At 46.2% G+C, this 15,024-nt stretch overlaps 1 protein-coding gene across 2 annotated transcripts; it reads left to right on the top strand.

Moving 5' to 3' along the window:
- Positions 1-5,456: 5,456 nt before the first annotated feature.
- On the top strand, positions 5,457-8,525 carry LOC112239579 (ladderlectin-like). 2 transcript variants are annotated; one of them, XM_042328050.1, is made up of 6 exons: positions 5,457-5,562; positions 6,577-6,642; positions 6,783-6,883; positions 7,295-7,471; positions 8,070-8,178; positions 8,318-8,525. In XM_042328050.1, the coding sequence occupies exons 2-6, from the start codon at positions 6,585-6,587 to the stop codon at positions 8,407-8,409; spliced, it is 537 nt and encodes a 178-aa protein (XP_042183984.1). In that variant the 5' UTR covers positions 5,457-5,562; positions 6,577-6,584; the 3' UTR covers positions 8,410-8,525. The 2 variants fall into 2 exon arrangements, with proteins under 2 accessions (XP_042183984.1, XP_042183985.1); XM_042328051.1 differs by having other exon boundaries at positions 5,464-5,562; positions 6,580-6,642.
- The last annotated feature ends 6,499 nt before the right edge of the window (positions 8,526-15,024 follow it).

Below are 15,024 nucleotides of genomic sequence, written 5' to 3'. Positions count from 1 at the left end.
CTCTCTCTCTCTCCCCTCTCTCTCTCTCTCTCTCTCTCTCTCTCTCTCTCTCTCTCTCTCTCTCTCTCTCTCTCTCTCTCTCTCTCTCTCTCCCTCTCTCTGTCTCTCGCTCTCTCTCTCTCTCTCTCTCTCCCCACCCCTCTCTCCCCCGGCTTTCTCTCTCTCTCTTTCTCCCCCTGCTTTCTCTCTCTCTCTTTCTCTCCCCCACCCCGTGTCTCTAACATGTATCTATCTCAGCTGATGTACGAAGGGCTATATAAATACATTTGATTTGATTTGATTTGATTTGATTCAACAGGGTGCCAATATAAACACCTTTGGGCCAGAAGTAATACACGCTAATACACACTAATACACACTAATACACACTAATACACTACTGGTTATAACTTCCAGCGTGTCCGTGCGGCGGTGCAGTCAGCGAATCAGTGATCTTCACCTGTACAATCACCGCAGACAAAAAAACATCAAGGTCTATATATAAGGATGGTTGATTGGTTGGTTGCCTGTTTCTCTGCCTGACAGTTTCTCTGCCTGACTGGCTGTGTGCATCATAAACAAAGTCATTAAAGCCTATCATTTCACCTCCCCTGTGACGACATCTAGCATCTACTTGTTATCCCTCCACTCCATGTGGGAAATCACCACAGTGTTCCCACCCTCCAATTCGTTAATGTCCATTAGCAGCCTGTGTCATTCTTCAAGGATGAAGCTAAAGGAGATATTCTGCTACAGGAAATAGGGGACAGAAATAGGGGTTGGCACTGCCCTCTGCTGGAGGGCCTTTTAAGATGCACTATTTTCACACCAATGACAATGAAATATCTATAGAAAGCTCATCAGACTTGATATCGATTGACTGATTGATCGATTGACTCCATTTGTTTAATAGTGACAGTCGTTTCACCCCCCCCCCCCAAAGTAGATGGTCTTTCTTGATACAAAAAATCCTTGTTAGAGTGGAAGAATATTGCAGTATCGTATTATAGTTGGAAGTGTAGCAGGTGCATGCGACTTTATGAAGTCCATCAAAATATTATATTATATATTATACTATATTATACTATATTATACTATATTATACTATATTATACTATATTATACTATATTATACTATATATCGACATATTTTATTTATGTATTTTATTTAAGCTTTATTTATCTGGGCAAGTCAGTTTAAGAACCATCTTCTTATTTACAATGACGGCTTTCACAATAACAATATACTGTTTTGTGAAATGTTGACTATAGTGGCCTGGAAATACAATGAAATTACTAACATAGACAAATAATTAACAGACAACAACTTTGACATCGTGCATCTGTCGGAGCAAATCATTATTTTTGATGGGTATTATACAGAGCTAGTGTGAGCCAGACCCTAGCTACACCCAGGACCAGAGCTAGTGTGAGCCAGACCCTAGCTACACCCAGGACCAGAGCTAGTGTGAGCCAGACCCTAGCTACACCCAGGACCAGAGCTGGTGTGAGCCAGACCCTAGCTACACCCAGGACCAGAGCTAGTGTGAGCCAGACCCTAGCTACACCCAGGACCAGAGATAGTGTGAGCCAGACCCTAGCTACACCCAGGACCAGAGATAGTGTGAGCCAGACCCTAGCTACACCCAGGACCAGAGATAGTGTGAGCCAGACCCTAGCTACACCCAGGACCAGAGCTAGTGTGAGCCAGACACTAGCTACACCCAGGACCAGAGCTAGTGTGAGCCAGACACTAGCTACACCCAGGACCAGAGCTAGTGTGAGCCAGACACTAGCTACACCCAGGACCAGAGCTAGTGTGAGCCAGACCCTAGCTACACCCAGGACCAGAGCTAGTGTGAGCCAGACACTAGCTACACCCAGGACCAGAGCTAGTGTGAGCCAGACACTAGCTACACCCAGGACCAGAGCTAGTGGAGCCAGACCCTAGCTACACCCAGGACCAGAGCTAGTGTGAGCCAGACACTAGCTACACCCAGGACCAGAGCTAGTGTGAGCCAGACCCTAGCTACACCCAGGACCAGAGCTAGTGTGAGCCAGACACTAGCTACACCCAGGACCAGAGCTAGTGTGAGCCAGACACTAGCTACACCCAGGACCAGAGCTAGTGTGAGCCAGACCCTAGCTACACCCAGGACCAGAGCTAGTGTGAGCCAGACACTAGCTACACCCAGGACCAGAGCTAGTGTGAGCCAGACACTAGCTACACCCAGGACCAGAGCTAGTGTGAGCCAGACCCTAGCTACACCCAGGACCAGAGCTAGTGTGAGCCAGACACTAGCTACACCCAGGACCAGAGATAGTGTGAGCCAGACCCTAGCTACACCCAGGACCAGAGCTAGTGTGAGCCAGACCCTAGCTACCCCCGGGACCAGAGCTAGTGTGAGCCAGACCCTAGCTACACCCAGGACCAGAGCTAGTGTGAGCCAGACCCTAGCTTCACCCAGGACCAGAGCTAGTGTGAGCCAGACCCTAGCTACACCCAGGACCAGAGCTAGTGTGAGCCAGACCCTAGCTACACCCAGGACCAGAGCTAGTGTGAGCCAGACCCTAGCTACACCCAGGACCAGAGCTAGTGTGAGCCAGACACTAGCTACACCCAGGACCAGAGCTAGTGTGAGCCAGACACTAGCTACACCCAGGACCAGAGCTAGTGTGAGCCAGACACTAGCTACACCCAGGACCAGAGCTAGTGTGAGCCAGACCCTAGCTACACCCAGGACCAGAGCTAGTGTGAGCCAGACACTAGCTACACCCAGGACCAGAGCTAGTGTGAGCCAGACCCTAGCTACACCCAGGACCAGAGCTAGTGTGAGCCAGACCCTAGCTACACCCAGGACCAGAGCTAGTGTGAGCCAGACCCTAGCTACACCCAGGACCAGAGCTAGTGTGAGCCAGACCCTAGCTACACCCAGGACCAGAGCTAGTGTGAGCCAGACCCTAGCTACACCCAGGACCAGAGATAGTGTGAGCCAGACCCTAGCTACACCCAGGACCAGAGATAGTGTGAGCCAGACCCTAGCTACACCCAGGACCAGAGATAGTGTGAGCCAGACCCTAGCTACACCCAGGACCAGAGCTAGTGTGAGCCAGACACTAGCTACACCCAGGACCAGAGCTAGTGTGAGCCAGACACTAGCTACACCCAGGACCAGAGCTAGTGTGAGCCAGACACTAGCTACACCCAGGACCAGAGCTAGTGTGAGCCAGACCCTAGCTACACCCAGGACCAGAGCTAGTGTGAGCCAGACACTAGCTACACCCAGGACCAGAGCTAGTGTGAGCCAGACACTAGCTACACCCAGGACCAGAGCTAGTGTGAGCCAGACCCTAGCTACACCCAGGACCAGAGCTAGTGTGAGCCAGACACTAGCTACACCCAGGACCAGAGCTAGTGTGAGCCAGACCCTAGCTACACCCAGGACCAGAGCTAGTGTGAGCCAGACACTAGCTACACCCAGGACCAGAGCTAGTGTGAGCCAGACACTAGCTACACCCAGGACCAGAGCTAGTGTGAGCCAGACCCTAGCTACACCCAGGACCAGAGCTAGTGTGAGCCAGACACTAGCTACACCCAGGACCAGAGCTAGTGTGAGCCAGACACTAGCTACACCCAGGACCAGAGCTAGTGTGAGCCAGACCCTAGCTACACCCAGGACCAGAGCTAGTGTGAGCCAGACACTAGCTACACCCAGGACCAGAGATAGTGTGAGCCAGACCCTAGCTACACCCAGGACCAGAGCTAGTGTGAGCCAGACCCTAGCTACCCCGGGACCAGAGCTAGTGTGAGCCAGACCCTAGCTACACCCAGGACCAGAGCTAGTGTGAGCCAGACCCTAGCTTCACCCGGGACCAGAGCTAGTGTGAGCCAGACCCTAGCTACACCCAGGACCAGAGCTAGTGTGAGCCAGACACTAGCTACACCCAGGACCAGAGCTAGTGTGAGCCAGACCCTAGCTACACCCAGGACCAGAGCTAGTGTGAGCCAGACCCTAGCTACACCCAGGACCAGAGCTAGTGTGAGCCAGACCCTAGCTACACCCAGGACCAGAGCTAGTGTGAGCCAGACCCTAGCTACACCCAGGACCAGAGCTAGTGTGAGCCAGACCCTAGCTACACCCAGGACCAGAGCTAGTGTGAGCCAGACACTAGCTACACCCAGGACCAGAGCTAGTGTGAGCCAGACCCTAGCTACACCCTGGACCAGAGCTAGTGTGAGCCAGACCCTAGCTACACCCAGGACCAGAGCTAGTGTGAGCCAGACACTAGCTACACCCAGGACCAGAGCTAGTGTGAGCCAGACACTACCTACACCCAGGACCAGAGCTAGTGTGAGCCAGACCCTAGCTACACCCAGGACCAGAGCTAGTGTGAGCCAGACCCTAGCTACACCCAGGACCAGAGCTAGTGTGAGCCAGACCCTAGCTACACCCAGGACCAGAGCTAGTGTGAGCCAGACACTAGCTACACCCAGGACCAGAGATAGTGTGAGCCAGACCCTAGCTACCCCCGGGACCAGAGCTAGTGTGAGCCAGACCCTAGCTACACCCGGGACCAGAGCTAGTGTGAGCCAGACCCTAGCTACCCCCGGGACCAGAGCTAGTATGAGCCAGACCCTAGCTACACCTGGGACCAGAGCTAGTGTGAGCCAGACCCTAGCTACACCTGGGACCAGAGCTGGTGTGAGCCAGACCCTAGCTACCCCCGGGACCAGAGCTAGTGTGAGCCAGACCCTAGCTACCCCCAGGACCAGAGCTAGTGTGAGCCAGACACTAGCTACACCCAGGACCAGAGCTAGTGTGAGCCAGACACTACCTACACCCAGGACCAGAGCTAGTGTGAGCCAGACCCTAGCTACACCCAGGACCAGAGCTAGTGTGAGCCAGACCCTAGCTACACCCAGGACCAGAGCTAGTGTGAGCCAGACCCTAGCTACACCCAGGACCAGAGCTAGTGTGAGCCAGACACTAGCTACACCCAGGACCAGAGATAGTGTGAGCCAGACCCTAGCTACCACCGGGACCAGAGCTAGTGTGAGCCAGACCCTAGCTACACCCGGGACCAGAGCTAGTGTGAGCCAGACCCTAGCTACCCCGGGACCAGAGCTAGTGTGAGCCAGACCCTAGCTACCCCGGGACCAGAGCTAGTGTGAGCCAGACCCTAGCTACCCCGGGACCAGAGCTAGTGTGAGCCAGACCCTAGCTACCCCCGGGACCAGAGCTAGTGTGAGCCAGACCCTAGCTACACCCAGGACCAGAGATAGTGTGAGCCAGACCCTAGCTACACCCAGGACCAGAGCTAGTGTGAGCCAGACACTAGCTACACCCAGGACCAGAGCTAGTGTGAGCCAGACACTAGCTACACCCAGGACCAGAGCTAGTGTGTGCCAGACTTAGCTATCAACACCCCCCTTTCCTGCTAACTCACCACACCTGAACTCACTCTGCTAATCACCAATTCCTCTTCCATTCTTCTGGTATATAAGCAGCTTGTTCTCCTTGGGTTTGTTCAGCATTTGTGGTGTCCCAGTTCCTTTATAGTTCCTGTTGTTAATTGGCTAAAGTAAGTTCCTGCTGTTGTAACTTTTCTAGGGTTTTAACTTCCTGCATTGGGGTGTAATATCCTGTTCATCATGTGTATTGTTATGGTGTAGCTGGCCCAGTATTAGACCTTTAATTTAACTGTAAGGGAAGTGTTACAGCTTGTGAGATGAGACATGGTATAATGATGGTTCCTGCCTGCAGAATGTGTCTTACATCTATAATCCTGTAGACTGTTCTGATTGGTTGCCTGCACTGCGTCTCAGTGAACAAGAAACTATGAAATAGAGGAAACATGGATGTGCAAAGCCAGAACAAAACATTGGCAGCCATATTTAGCTGGGTAGTGTCTAAACATTGGCAGCCATATTTAGCTGGGTAGTGTCTAAACATTGGCAGCCATATTTAGCTGGGTAGTGTCTAAACATTGGCAGCCATATTTAGCTGGGTAGTGTCTAAACATTGGCAGCCATATTTAGCTGGGTAGTGTCTAAACATTGGCAGCCATATTTAGCTGGGTAGTGTCTAAACATTGGCAGCCATATTTAGCTGGGTAGTGTCTAAACATTGGCAGCCATATTTAGCTGGGTAGTGTCTAAACATTGGCAGCCATATTTAGCTGGGTAGTGTCTAAACATTGGCAGCCATATTTAGCTGGGTAGTGTCTAAACATTGGCAGCCATATTTAGCTGGGTAGTGTCTAAACATTGGCAGCCATATTTAGCTGGGTAGTGTCTAAACATAAACATTGCAGCCATATTTAGCTGGGTAGTGTCTAAACATTGGCAGCCATATTTAGCTGGGTAGTGTCTAAACATTGGCAGCCATATTTAGCTGGGTAGTGTCTAAACATTGGCAGCCATATTTAGCTGGGTAGTGTCTAAACATTGGCAGCCATATTTAGCTGGGTAGTGTCTAAACATTGGCAGCCATATTTAGCTGGGTAGTGTCTAAACTAGATTGTATTTGCACTCCCCTACACACTGAGGTTCTCACTGAATCTGATTTGGATGGCTTCACTCTTTGTTACTCTCAGGAGACTCCATGACCATGTTGACCAGTCTTCTGCTTCTCAGTGCTGCCTTTGCTCTGGGAGATGCAAGTAAGAGTCCACTTTTCTTGACTCGTTCTGTATTTTTCTCGTAGCAGACATGACTGATTGACCTACAAATAATATTGTAGCTCTGTTTTGTAGATCTTTCTCCACTAGCCTTTAAAGCCACATGTAACTTCTCCTTACAGATTCATTGCTAGAAGAAGACTTGTGTCCTTCCGGTTGGACCAAATATGGATCACGCTGTTTAATGTTTGTAAAGACTACAAGGAGCTGGCCTGAAGCAGAGGTATCACCCTTACCATCTACTGTGAATTTGAAGGGGAAGTGTAGTTGGAATTAGCTCTTTGACATTACCTTAAAGGTGATACTTTCTTAAACTGCAACACATGACTGATGTGAAATACTGAACTTCCCTTTAAGATGGGAATGTTCTCAACATTTAGAATTAGTTGTTCCTCCTGTATACTGGAACCCACAGGACATGGCTTAAGATGGAGATAAACGAGTATCTTTAAGAGTTTTAAAAAGGAATTAGTTGTGACGGTCAATTTGGGTGAGAGTCCAGAAGACAAATTCTCAGCAAGGCTGACTGACTAATACATGAAATGTCTTTGTTCCCATCTACTGCTTGGCTGTCATTGTAGATAACAATTTTCTTAACTGACTTGCCTTGTTAAAGAAATACTTTCTTCTCTAGCGGTACTGTGTGTCCCTTGGTGATCAACTGGTGTCTGTACCCAACGTTGTGAAGTACCTTGGCACAAACCTGGCATCTGTGCACAGCTCCGAGGAGGACCAGTTTCTACAGGCATTGGTCTTGGTCAAGACTGTTGGTTTCCCTCCTACCTGGATTGGTGGATTTTATTCTGTTAAGGTGGGACCAGTAACCCTACAGTGTTATATAGAGCCATTATTGCAAGGAACTCCGTTCCATCTCATCTTGCTCAAGTGAACAGCAAACCTGGTTAAAAAAATAGTGTGTTGTGGCATTTAGGCTACCTGTTATTAATGTAGTTCTGTCTGAGTTGTCTATTTTGTGTGGACCCCAATAAAGTCAAGGCTGCTAGTTTGAATCCCAGAGCTCACTGAGAAATCTGACGTGCCCTTGAGCAAAACCCTTAACCTAATTGATCCTGAAGGTCATGCTAGATGAATCTACTAAATAACGTCAATGTATTTAATTGTCAACTTCCGAGGGATGCTTTTATACATATGTAAAATGGTTCTAGTTAAGTATAGATGTAATCTATTCCAGACAGTCTGCTTGTAAACATGTGTATGGGGTTTCTAGCATCAAGTTGTAGACTAGTTATGGTCTTTGACATGCATTGGATGATTGCAAATGTGAGTCGGCTTCATGTTCTTTACACAAGCAATAGTCCCAGTAGGAGGGGTTTTGGAGTAGCTTTAACTGTTTCAGGTGTTAGAGGAAAGACTATACATTGAGTTTATTCTGACCCCCCCCCCTTCAGGGCAGGCGGTGGTTCTGGAGTGATGGCTCTGACTTTGATCACCAGAACTGGGCTAAAGGAAGGCCTGGTGCTGGTGCCAGAGAGACTTGTATTCACATCAACTTTGGAGGTACAGTAAACCCAGTATCATTCACTGATCCAGTCATCAAATTAAACTTATTGCTAGATAATTTAACTAATGAATGTCTCTTGTGGACTTTCCTACTGTCTGTACAGCTGAGTATATGTGTTCTGTGTTTCGTCTTCAGGTCAGAAGCGCTGGAACAATGCTTTATGTGGAAGGAGCTTGCCCTCTGTGTGCTCCCTGAGACTCCTGCCTCTCCGCCAGACTATACATTAGAAGCAGCAATGCTATTCCGTAGTGTCTGCACCCTTAATACTTAGTTGCTGTTAAATGAAGTCTGTTTCTACACAAATGTTGAGGAATTGTTTGCAGCCAATAAAATGTGGACACTATTTTTTGTCTCGAGTTATTGACTATGAATCATACTGCTGAAATTGTCCCATGTTTTGAGAGCTTTCTAAAAGGTACATTCTCATCCCAAAATGTATTTGTCAAATAGATATTAAGTACAAAACCTGTGTCAAATTGGCACAAAGTACAACCTGTAACATTTCACCTGAAACTCTGCATCATAACACATGTTGTAGTTGGTACTCTTTCTTCCTGTCCCCTGTGGGACTCAAACCCACAACCGTTATGTTGAAGTGCCATGCTTGACTGTGCCACCAGGACATTACTGTCATTGTGCTTTACTTTATGTAAATGTAGACCTGTGAAATGACATAGTATGTTTATGATACTGAAGTGCAAAAGACATGTTTAACTTATGGCTGCAGGGGGCAGTATTGAGTAGCTTGGAATAAAAGGTGCCCATTGAAAAGGCCAGCTCCTCAGTCTCAGTTGCTAATATATGCATATTAGTATTGGATAGAAAACATTCAAGTTTCCAAAACTGTCTGTGTATAACACAACTGATATTGCAGGTGAAACCCTGAGTAATATCAAACCAGGAAGTGGCTTCTATTTTGACTCCATGTTCCATAGCCTCCCTTTGTGCCATTTAAAGGGATATCAACCAGCTTCCTTTTCCTATCACTTCCTCAAGTTGTCAACAGTCTTCAGCCAGTTTCAGGGTTTTATTTTGAAAAGTGAGCCAGAACAATAACATCCGTCAAGTGTTCGCATGAGTTCTGCTCGCGCAACAGAGTTTGGGGAGACATTGCCGTTCCCTCTCCTACAGAACAAGACCGTTGCGGTTGATATTATTGATTATATATTTTAACCTGAGGATTGATTATTTAAAAAAAAAGTTTGCCATGTTTCTGTGGACATTATGGAAACTATTTGGAATTTGTCGTGCCTCTTTCCTGTGGATTTCTGAACATAATGTGCCAAACAAACAGGGGAACATTTATTGTGTAACTGGGAGTCTCGTGAGTGAAAACATCCGATCGAAGGTAAACGATTAATTTGACAGGTTCATATAAATTGTTCAGCATATCACACCAAGAAAAATCATCAGTTTAACTCTTGATCCTACTTGAGATGCAGACGTCCCAACTAGAGCTCTGGAAATGCAAATGCGCTACGCTAAACGCTAATAGTATTAGTTAAAACGCAAACGTTCATTAAAATACACATGCTTGGTATTGAATTAAAGCTACACTCGTTGTGAATCCAGGCACCAAGTCAGATTTTTAAAATGCTTTTTGGCGAAAGCATGAGAAGCTATTATCTGATAGCATGTAACACCCCAAAAGACCCGTAAGGGATGTAAACAAAAGAATTAGCATAGTCGGCGCTACACAAACCGCACAATAAAATATAAAACATTCATTACCTTTGACCATCTTCTTTGTTGGCACTCCTTGATGTCCCATAATCAATACTGGGTCTTTTTTTCGATTAAATCGGTCCATATATAGCCTAGATATCGATCTATGAAGACTGTGTGATAAACGGAAAAAAATAGCGTTTCATAACGTAACGTCATTTTTTAAAAGTTAAAAAGTCGACGATAAACTTTCACAAAACACTTCGAAATACCTTTCTAATGCAACTTTAGGTATTAGTACACGTTAATAAGCGATAAAAATCATCAGGAGGCGATGTAAATTCGATAGCTGGTCGTCTGGAAAAAATGTCCGGAAAAACACCGGGCCAATACATCAAGTTGGTGGTCGGAGGGAATCGGTTCCCTTTGGTCGGTTCTACCAAGAATCAAATCCGAATCAAATGAGAAGACTCTATACATCCTGTGGAAGCTGTAGCTACTGCAACCTCGGCCTCATTTAATACGGTTCACCTTTAACAATGGGTTGAAGTGGCGCATGGATATTTTTTCCCATTTCCAGTGATCAGATTTTCCTGCGCTTTTCGATGAAACAGACGTTCTGTACTAGTCACAGCCGTGATTTAACCAGTTTTAGAAACGTTAGAGTGTTTTCTATACACACATACTAATCATATGCATATACTATATTCCTGGCATGAGTAGCAGGACGCCAAAATGTTGCGCGATTTTTAACAGAATGTTCGAAAAAGTAGGGGGTAGGCTTAAGAGGTTTTAATCTCTGGATTTTTATTTGTATGGAAAGTGAATTAGTTCCTGTAGTACAGCAAAGACAACTGTCAAGTCTTCAATGTCTTCGTTCCAACGCTTTTCATCTACGTCCTCATCTACAATTACAGACAAAACAACATGAACAACATCCAGAACCAGCTGCAAAGAAATAACATTTAGTGATTGTGTGTTTCTGTGTGTGTATATACCTTGGTGGAACAGTTGCTAGCAGTTGCTAGCAGTGCCTGGTGGAGTCTCAGTACCTGGGATCTTCTGTCCATAACTGTTCACACACCAACAGGAACCTACCAGAAAGACATGTTAATAACCTGTTAAATATATATTTACACATTTTACTGTAACACATTGAATTTGTCACGTTCAACTCAATTGGAGAATTTACTGTGTGCTTCTGTGCGTGTGTGTGCATGTTAACCTGTAGAGCCCCAACATTGCTGAGGGGTGTATTGTCCATTGTAGTCACAAGTGGGGATGAAGCCTCCAATTGGGCCTTGTGTCGCGGCATCTCTAGCACGCTCACAGTGGGTCTTCAGGTGGAAGATGCCATCTTGATAGACTGGTAACATACATTGTAACGATAACATAACATTGCTGGACAATGTTTGGACTTATTATACATTTCTGGACATACATTCTGGAAGCTTGGGCTGTCAATCTCAATCTTATACATCAACATACATCTCTGGAACAAGAGGAGTCTCAGGTAGCCTAGCGGTTAGAGAGTTGGGCCAGTAACACAAAGGTTGCTAGTTTGAATCCCTGAGATGAGAAGTTGAAATATCTGTCTATGCCCTTGAGCCCTTGGGCACAACCTTAATTTATCTGGTGTCACGGCTGACCTTTTGAACCTGTCTCTTCTCTCTAGGGAGGTTCCCATTGCTTGGAAGACATCCACGGTTCGTCCTTTATTTAAAGGGGGAGATCAAGCTGATCCTAACTGTTATTATAGGCCTATTTCTATTTTGCCCTGTTTATCAAACGTGTCAATAATCAACTGACTGGCTCTCTTGATGTCTATAGTGTTCTCTCTGGTATGCAGTCTGGTTTCCGCTCAGGTTATGCATGTGTCACTGCAACCTTAAAGGTCCTCAATGATGTCACCATTGCCCTTGATTCTAAGCAATACTGTGCTGATATTTTTATTGACCTGGCCAAAGCTTTTGATACAGTACACCATTCCATTCTTGTGGGCCGGTGTAGGAGTATTGGTGTCTCTGAGGTGTCGTTGGCCTGGTTTGCTAACTACCTCTCTCAAAGAGTGCAGTGTATAAAGTCAGAACATCTGCTGTCTCAGCCGCTGCCTGTCACCAAGGGTGTACCCCAAGGCTCAATCCTAGGCTCCACGCTCTTCTGAATTTACCTCAACGACATAGCTCAGGCAGTAGGAAGCTCTCATCCATTTATATGCAGATGATACAGTCTTATACTCAGCTGGCCCCTCCCTGGATTTTGTGTTAAATGCTCTACTACAAAGCTTTCAGTGTCCAACAAGCTTTCTCTGCCCTTAACCCTGTTCTGAACACCTCCAAAACAAAGGTCATGTGGTTTGGTAAGAAGAATGCCCCTCTCCCCACAGGTGTGATTACACATCTCTGAGAGTTTAGAGCTTGAGGTAGTCACCTCATACAAGTACTTGGGAGTTTGGCTAGACTATACACTGTCCTTCTCTCAGCACATATCAAAGCTGTAGGCGTAAGTTAAATCTGGACTTGGTTTGCTATATCGTAATCGCTCCTCTTTCACCCCAGCTGCCAAACTAACCCTGATTCAGATGACCCTCCTACCCATGCTAGATTACGGAGACATAATTTATAGATCGGCAGGTAAGGGTGCTCTCGAGCGGCTAGATGTTCTTTACCAATTGGCCATCAGATTTGCCACCAATGCTCCTTATAGGACACATCACTGCACTCTATACTCCTCTGTAAACTGGTAATCTCTGTATACCCGTTGCAAGACCCACTGGTTGATGCTTATTTATTTACCCTCTTAGGCCTCACTCCCCCTATCTGCGATATCAACTGCAGCCCTCATCCTCCACATACAACACCTGTTCTGCAAGTCACATTCTGTTAAAGGTCCCCAAAGCACACATCCCTGGGTCGCTCATCTTTTCAGTTTGCTGCAGCTAGTGACTGGAACGAGCTGCAACAAATACTCAAACTGGACAGTTTTATCTCAATCTCTTCATTTACATACTCAATCATGGACACTCTTACTGACAGTTGTGGCTGCTTCGCCTGATGTATTGTTGTCTCTACCTTCTTGCCCTTTGTGCTGTTGGCTGTGCCCAATAATGCTTGTACAATGTGTTTGTGCTGCTGCCTAGTTGTGTTGCTACCATGTTGTTGTCATGTGTTGCAGCCATGCTGTTGTGTTGTTGCCATGCTGTGTTGCTGTGTTGCTGCCATGCTGTGTTGTCATGTGTTGCTGCCATGCTGTGTTGTCATGTGTTGCTGCCATGCTGTGTTGTCATGTGTTGCTGCCATGCTGTGTTGTCATGTGTTGCTGCCATGCTGTGTTGTCATGTGTTGCTGCCATGCTGCTGTGTTGTGTTGCTCTGTGTTGTCATGTGTTGTGTTGCATGCCATGCTGCTGTTGTCATGTGTTGCTGCCATGCTGTGTTGCTGCCATGCTGTGTTGTCATGTGTTGCTGCCATGCTGTGTTGTCATGTGTTGTGTTGTGCCATGCTGTGTTGTTGTGTTGCTGCCATGTGTTGCTGCCATGCTGTGTTGTCATGTGTTGCTGCCATGCTGTGTTGTCATGTGTTGCTGCCATGCTGTGTTGTCATGTGTTGCTGCCATGCTGTGTTGCCTGCCATGCTGTGTTGTCATGTGTTGCTGCCATGCTGTGTTGTCATGTGTTGCTGCCATGCTGTGTTGTCATGTGTTGCTGCCATGTGTGTTGTCATGTGTTGCCATTGTTGTGTGTTGCTGCCATGTGTTGCTGCCATGTGTTGTCATGTGTTGCTGCCATGCTGTGTTGTCATGTGTTGCTGCCATGCATGCTGTGTTGTCATGTGTTGCTGCCATGCTGTGTTGTGTTTGCCATGCTGTGTTGTCATGTGTTGCTGCCATGCTGTGTTGTCATGTGTTTATGTGCCAGTGTGCCATGCTGTGTTGTCATGTGTTGCTGCCATTGTGTGTTTTGTCCTATATTGTTTATTTTTATGCTGTGTTGTCATGTGTTGCTGCCATGCTGTGTTGTCATGTGTTGCTGCCATGCTGTGTTGTCATGTGTTGCTGCCATGCTGTGTTGTTTTAGAGCTCTCTTTATGTAGTGTAGCGTTGTCTCTCTTGTGTGTTTTGTCCTATATTGTTTATTTTTAATCCCTTTTTGTTAGGCCATCATTGTAAATAAGAATTTGTTCCTCACTAAAGGTTAAATAGAGGCTGTCCTCTCTGAGGGTGTCCCAAGGAGAATGAGATGTACGAAGAAACATATTTCCTAATCACACCTGGGTATTAATACTTAATACTTAATACTTGTGGGACAGAAACACCCAGTAATGTTTATATTTATAAAATTGTTGACTTAGTACAGTTGAAGTGGGAAGTTTACATACACCTTAGACAAATACATTTACACTCAGTTTTTCACAATTCCTGACATTTAATCAGAGTAAACATTCCCTGTTTTAGGTCAGTTAGGATCACCACTTCATTTTAAGAATGTAAAATGTCAGAATAATAGTAGAGAGAATGATTTATTTCAGCTTTTATTTATTTCATCACATTCCCAGTGGGTCAGAAGTTTACATACACTCAATTAATATTTGGTAGCATTGCCTTCACATTGTTTAACTTGGGTCAAACGTTTCGGGTCGCCTTCTACAAGCTTCACACAATAAGTTGGGTGAATTTTGGCCCATTCCTCCTGACAGAGCGGGTGTAACTGAGTCAGGTTTGTAGGCCTCCTTGCTCGAACATGCTTTTTCAGTTCTGCCCACACATTTTCTATAGAATTGAGGTCAGGGCTTTGTGATGGCCACTCCAATACCTTGACTTTGTTGTCCTTAAGCCATTTTGCCACAACTTTGGAAGTCTGCTTGGGGTCATTGTCCATTTGGAAAACGCATTTTCGACCAAGCTTTAACTTCCTGAATGATGTCTTGAGATGTTGCTTCCATATATGCACATCATTTTCCAACCTCATGCCATCTATTTTGTGAAGTACACCAGTCCTTCCTGCAGCAAAACACCCCCACAACATGATGCTGCCACCCCCGTGCTTCACGGTCGGGATGGTGTTCTCGGCTTGCAAGCCTCCCCCTTTTTCCTCCAAACATAACGATGGTCATTATGGCCAAACAGTTCTGTTTATGTTTTATCAGACCAGAGGACATTTCTCCAAAAAGTACAGTATT

This window comes from Oncorhynchus tshawytscha, linkage group LG10 (assembly GCF_018296145.1).
Source record: "Oncorhynchus tshawytscha isolate Ot180627B linkage group LG10, Otsh_v2.0, whole genome shotgun sequence".
Lineage (NCBI taxonomy): Eukaryota > Metazoa > Chordata > Actinopteri > Salmoniformes > Salmonidae > Oncorhynchus > Oncorhynchus tshawytscha.
This window is presented reverse-complemented; position numbering and strand designations above follow the sequence as displayed.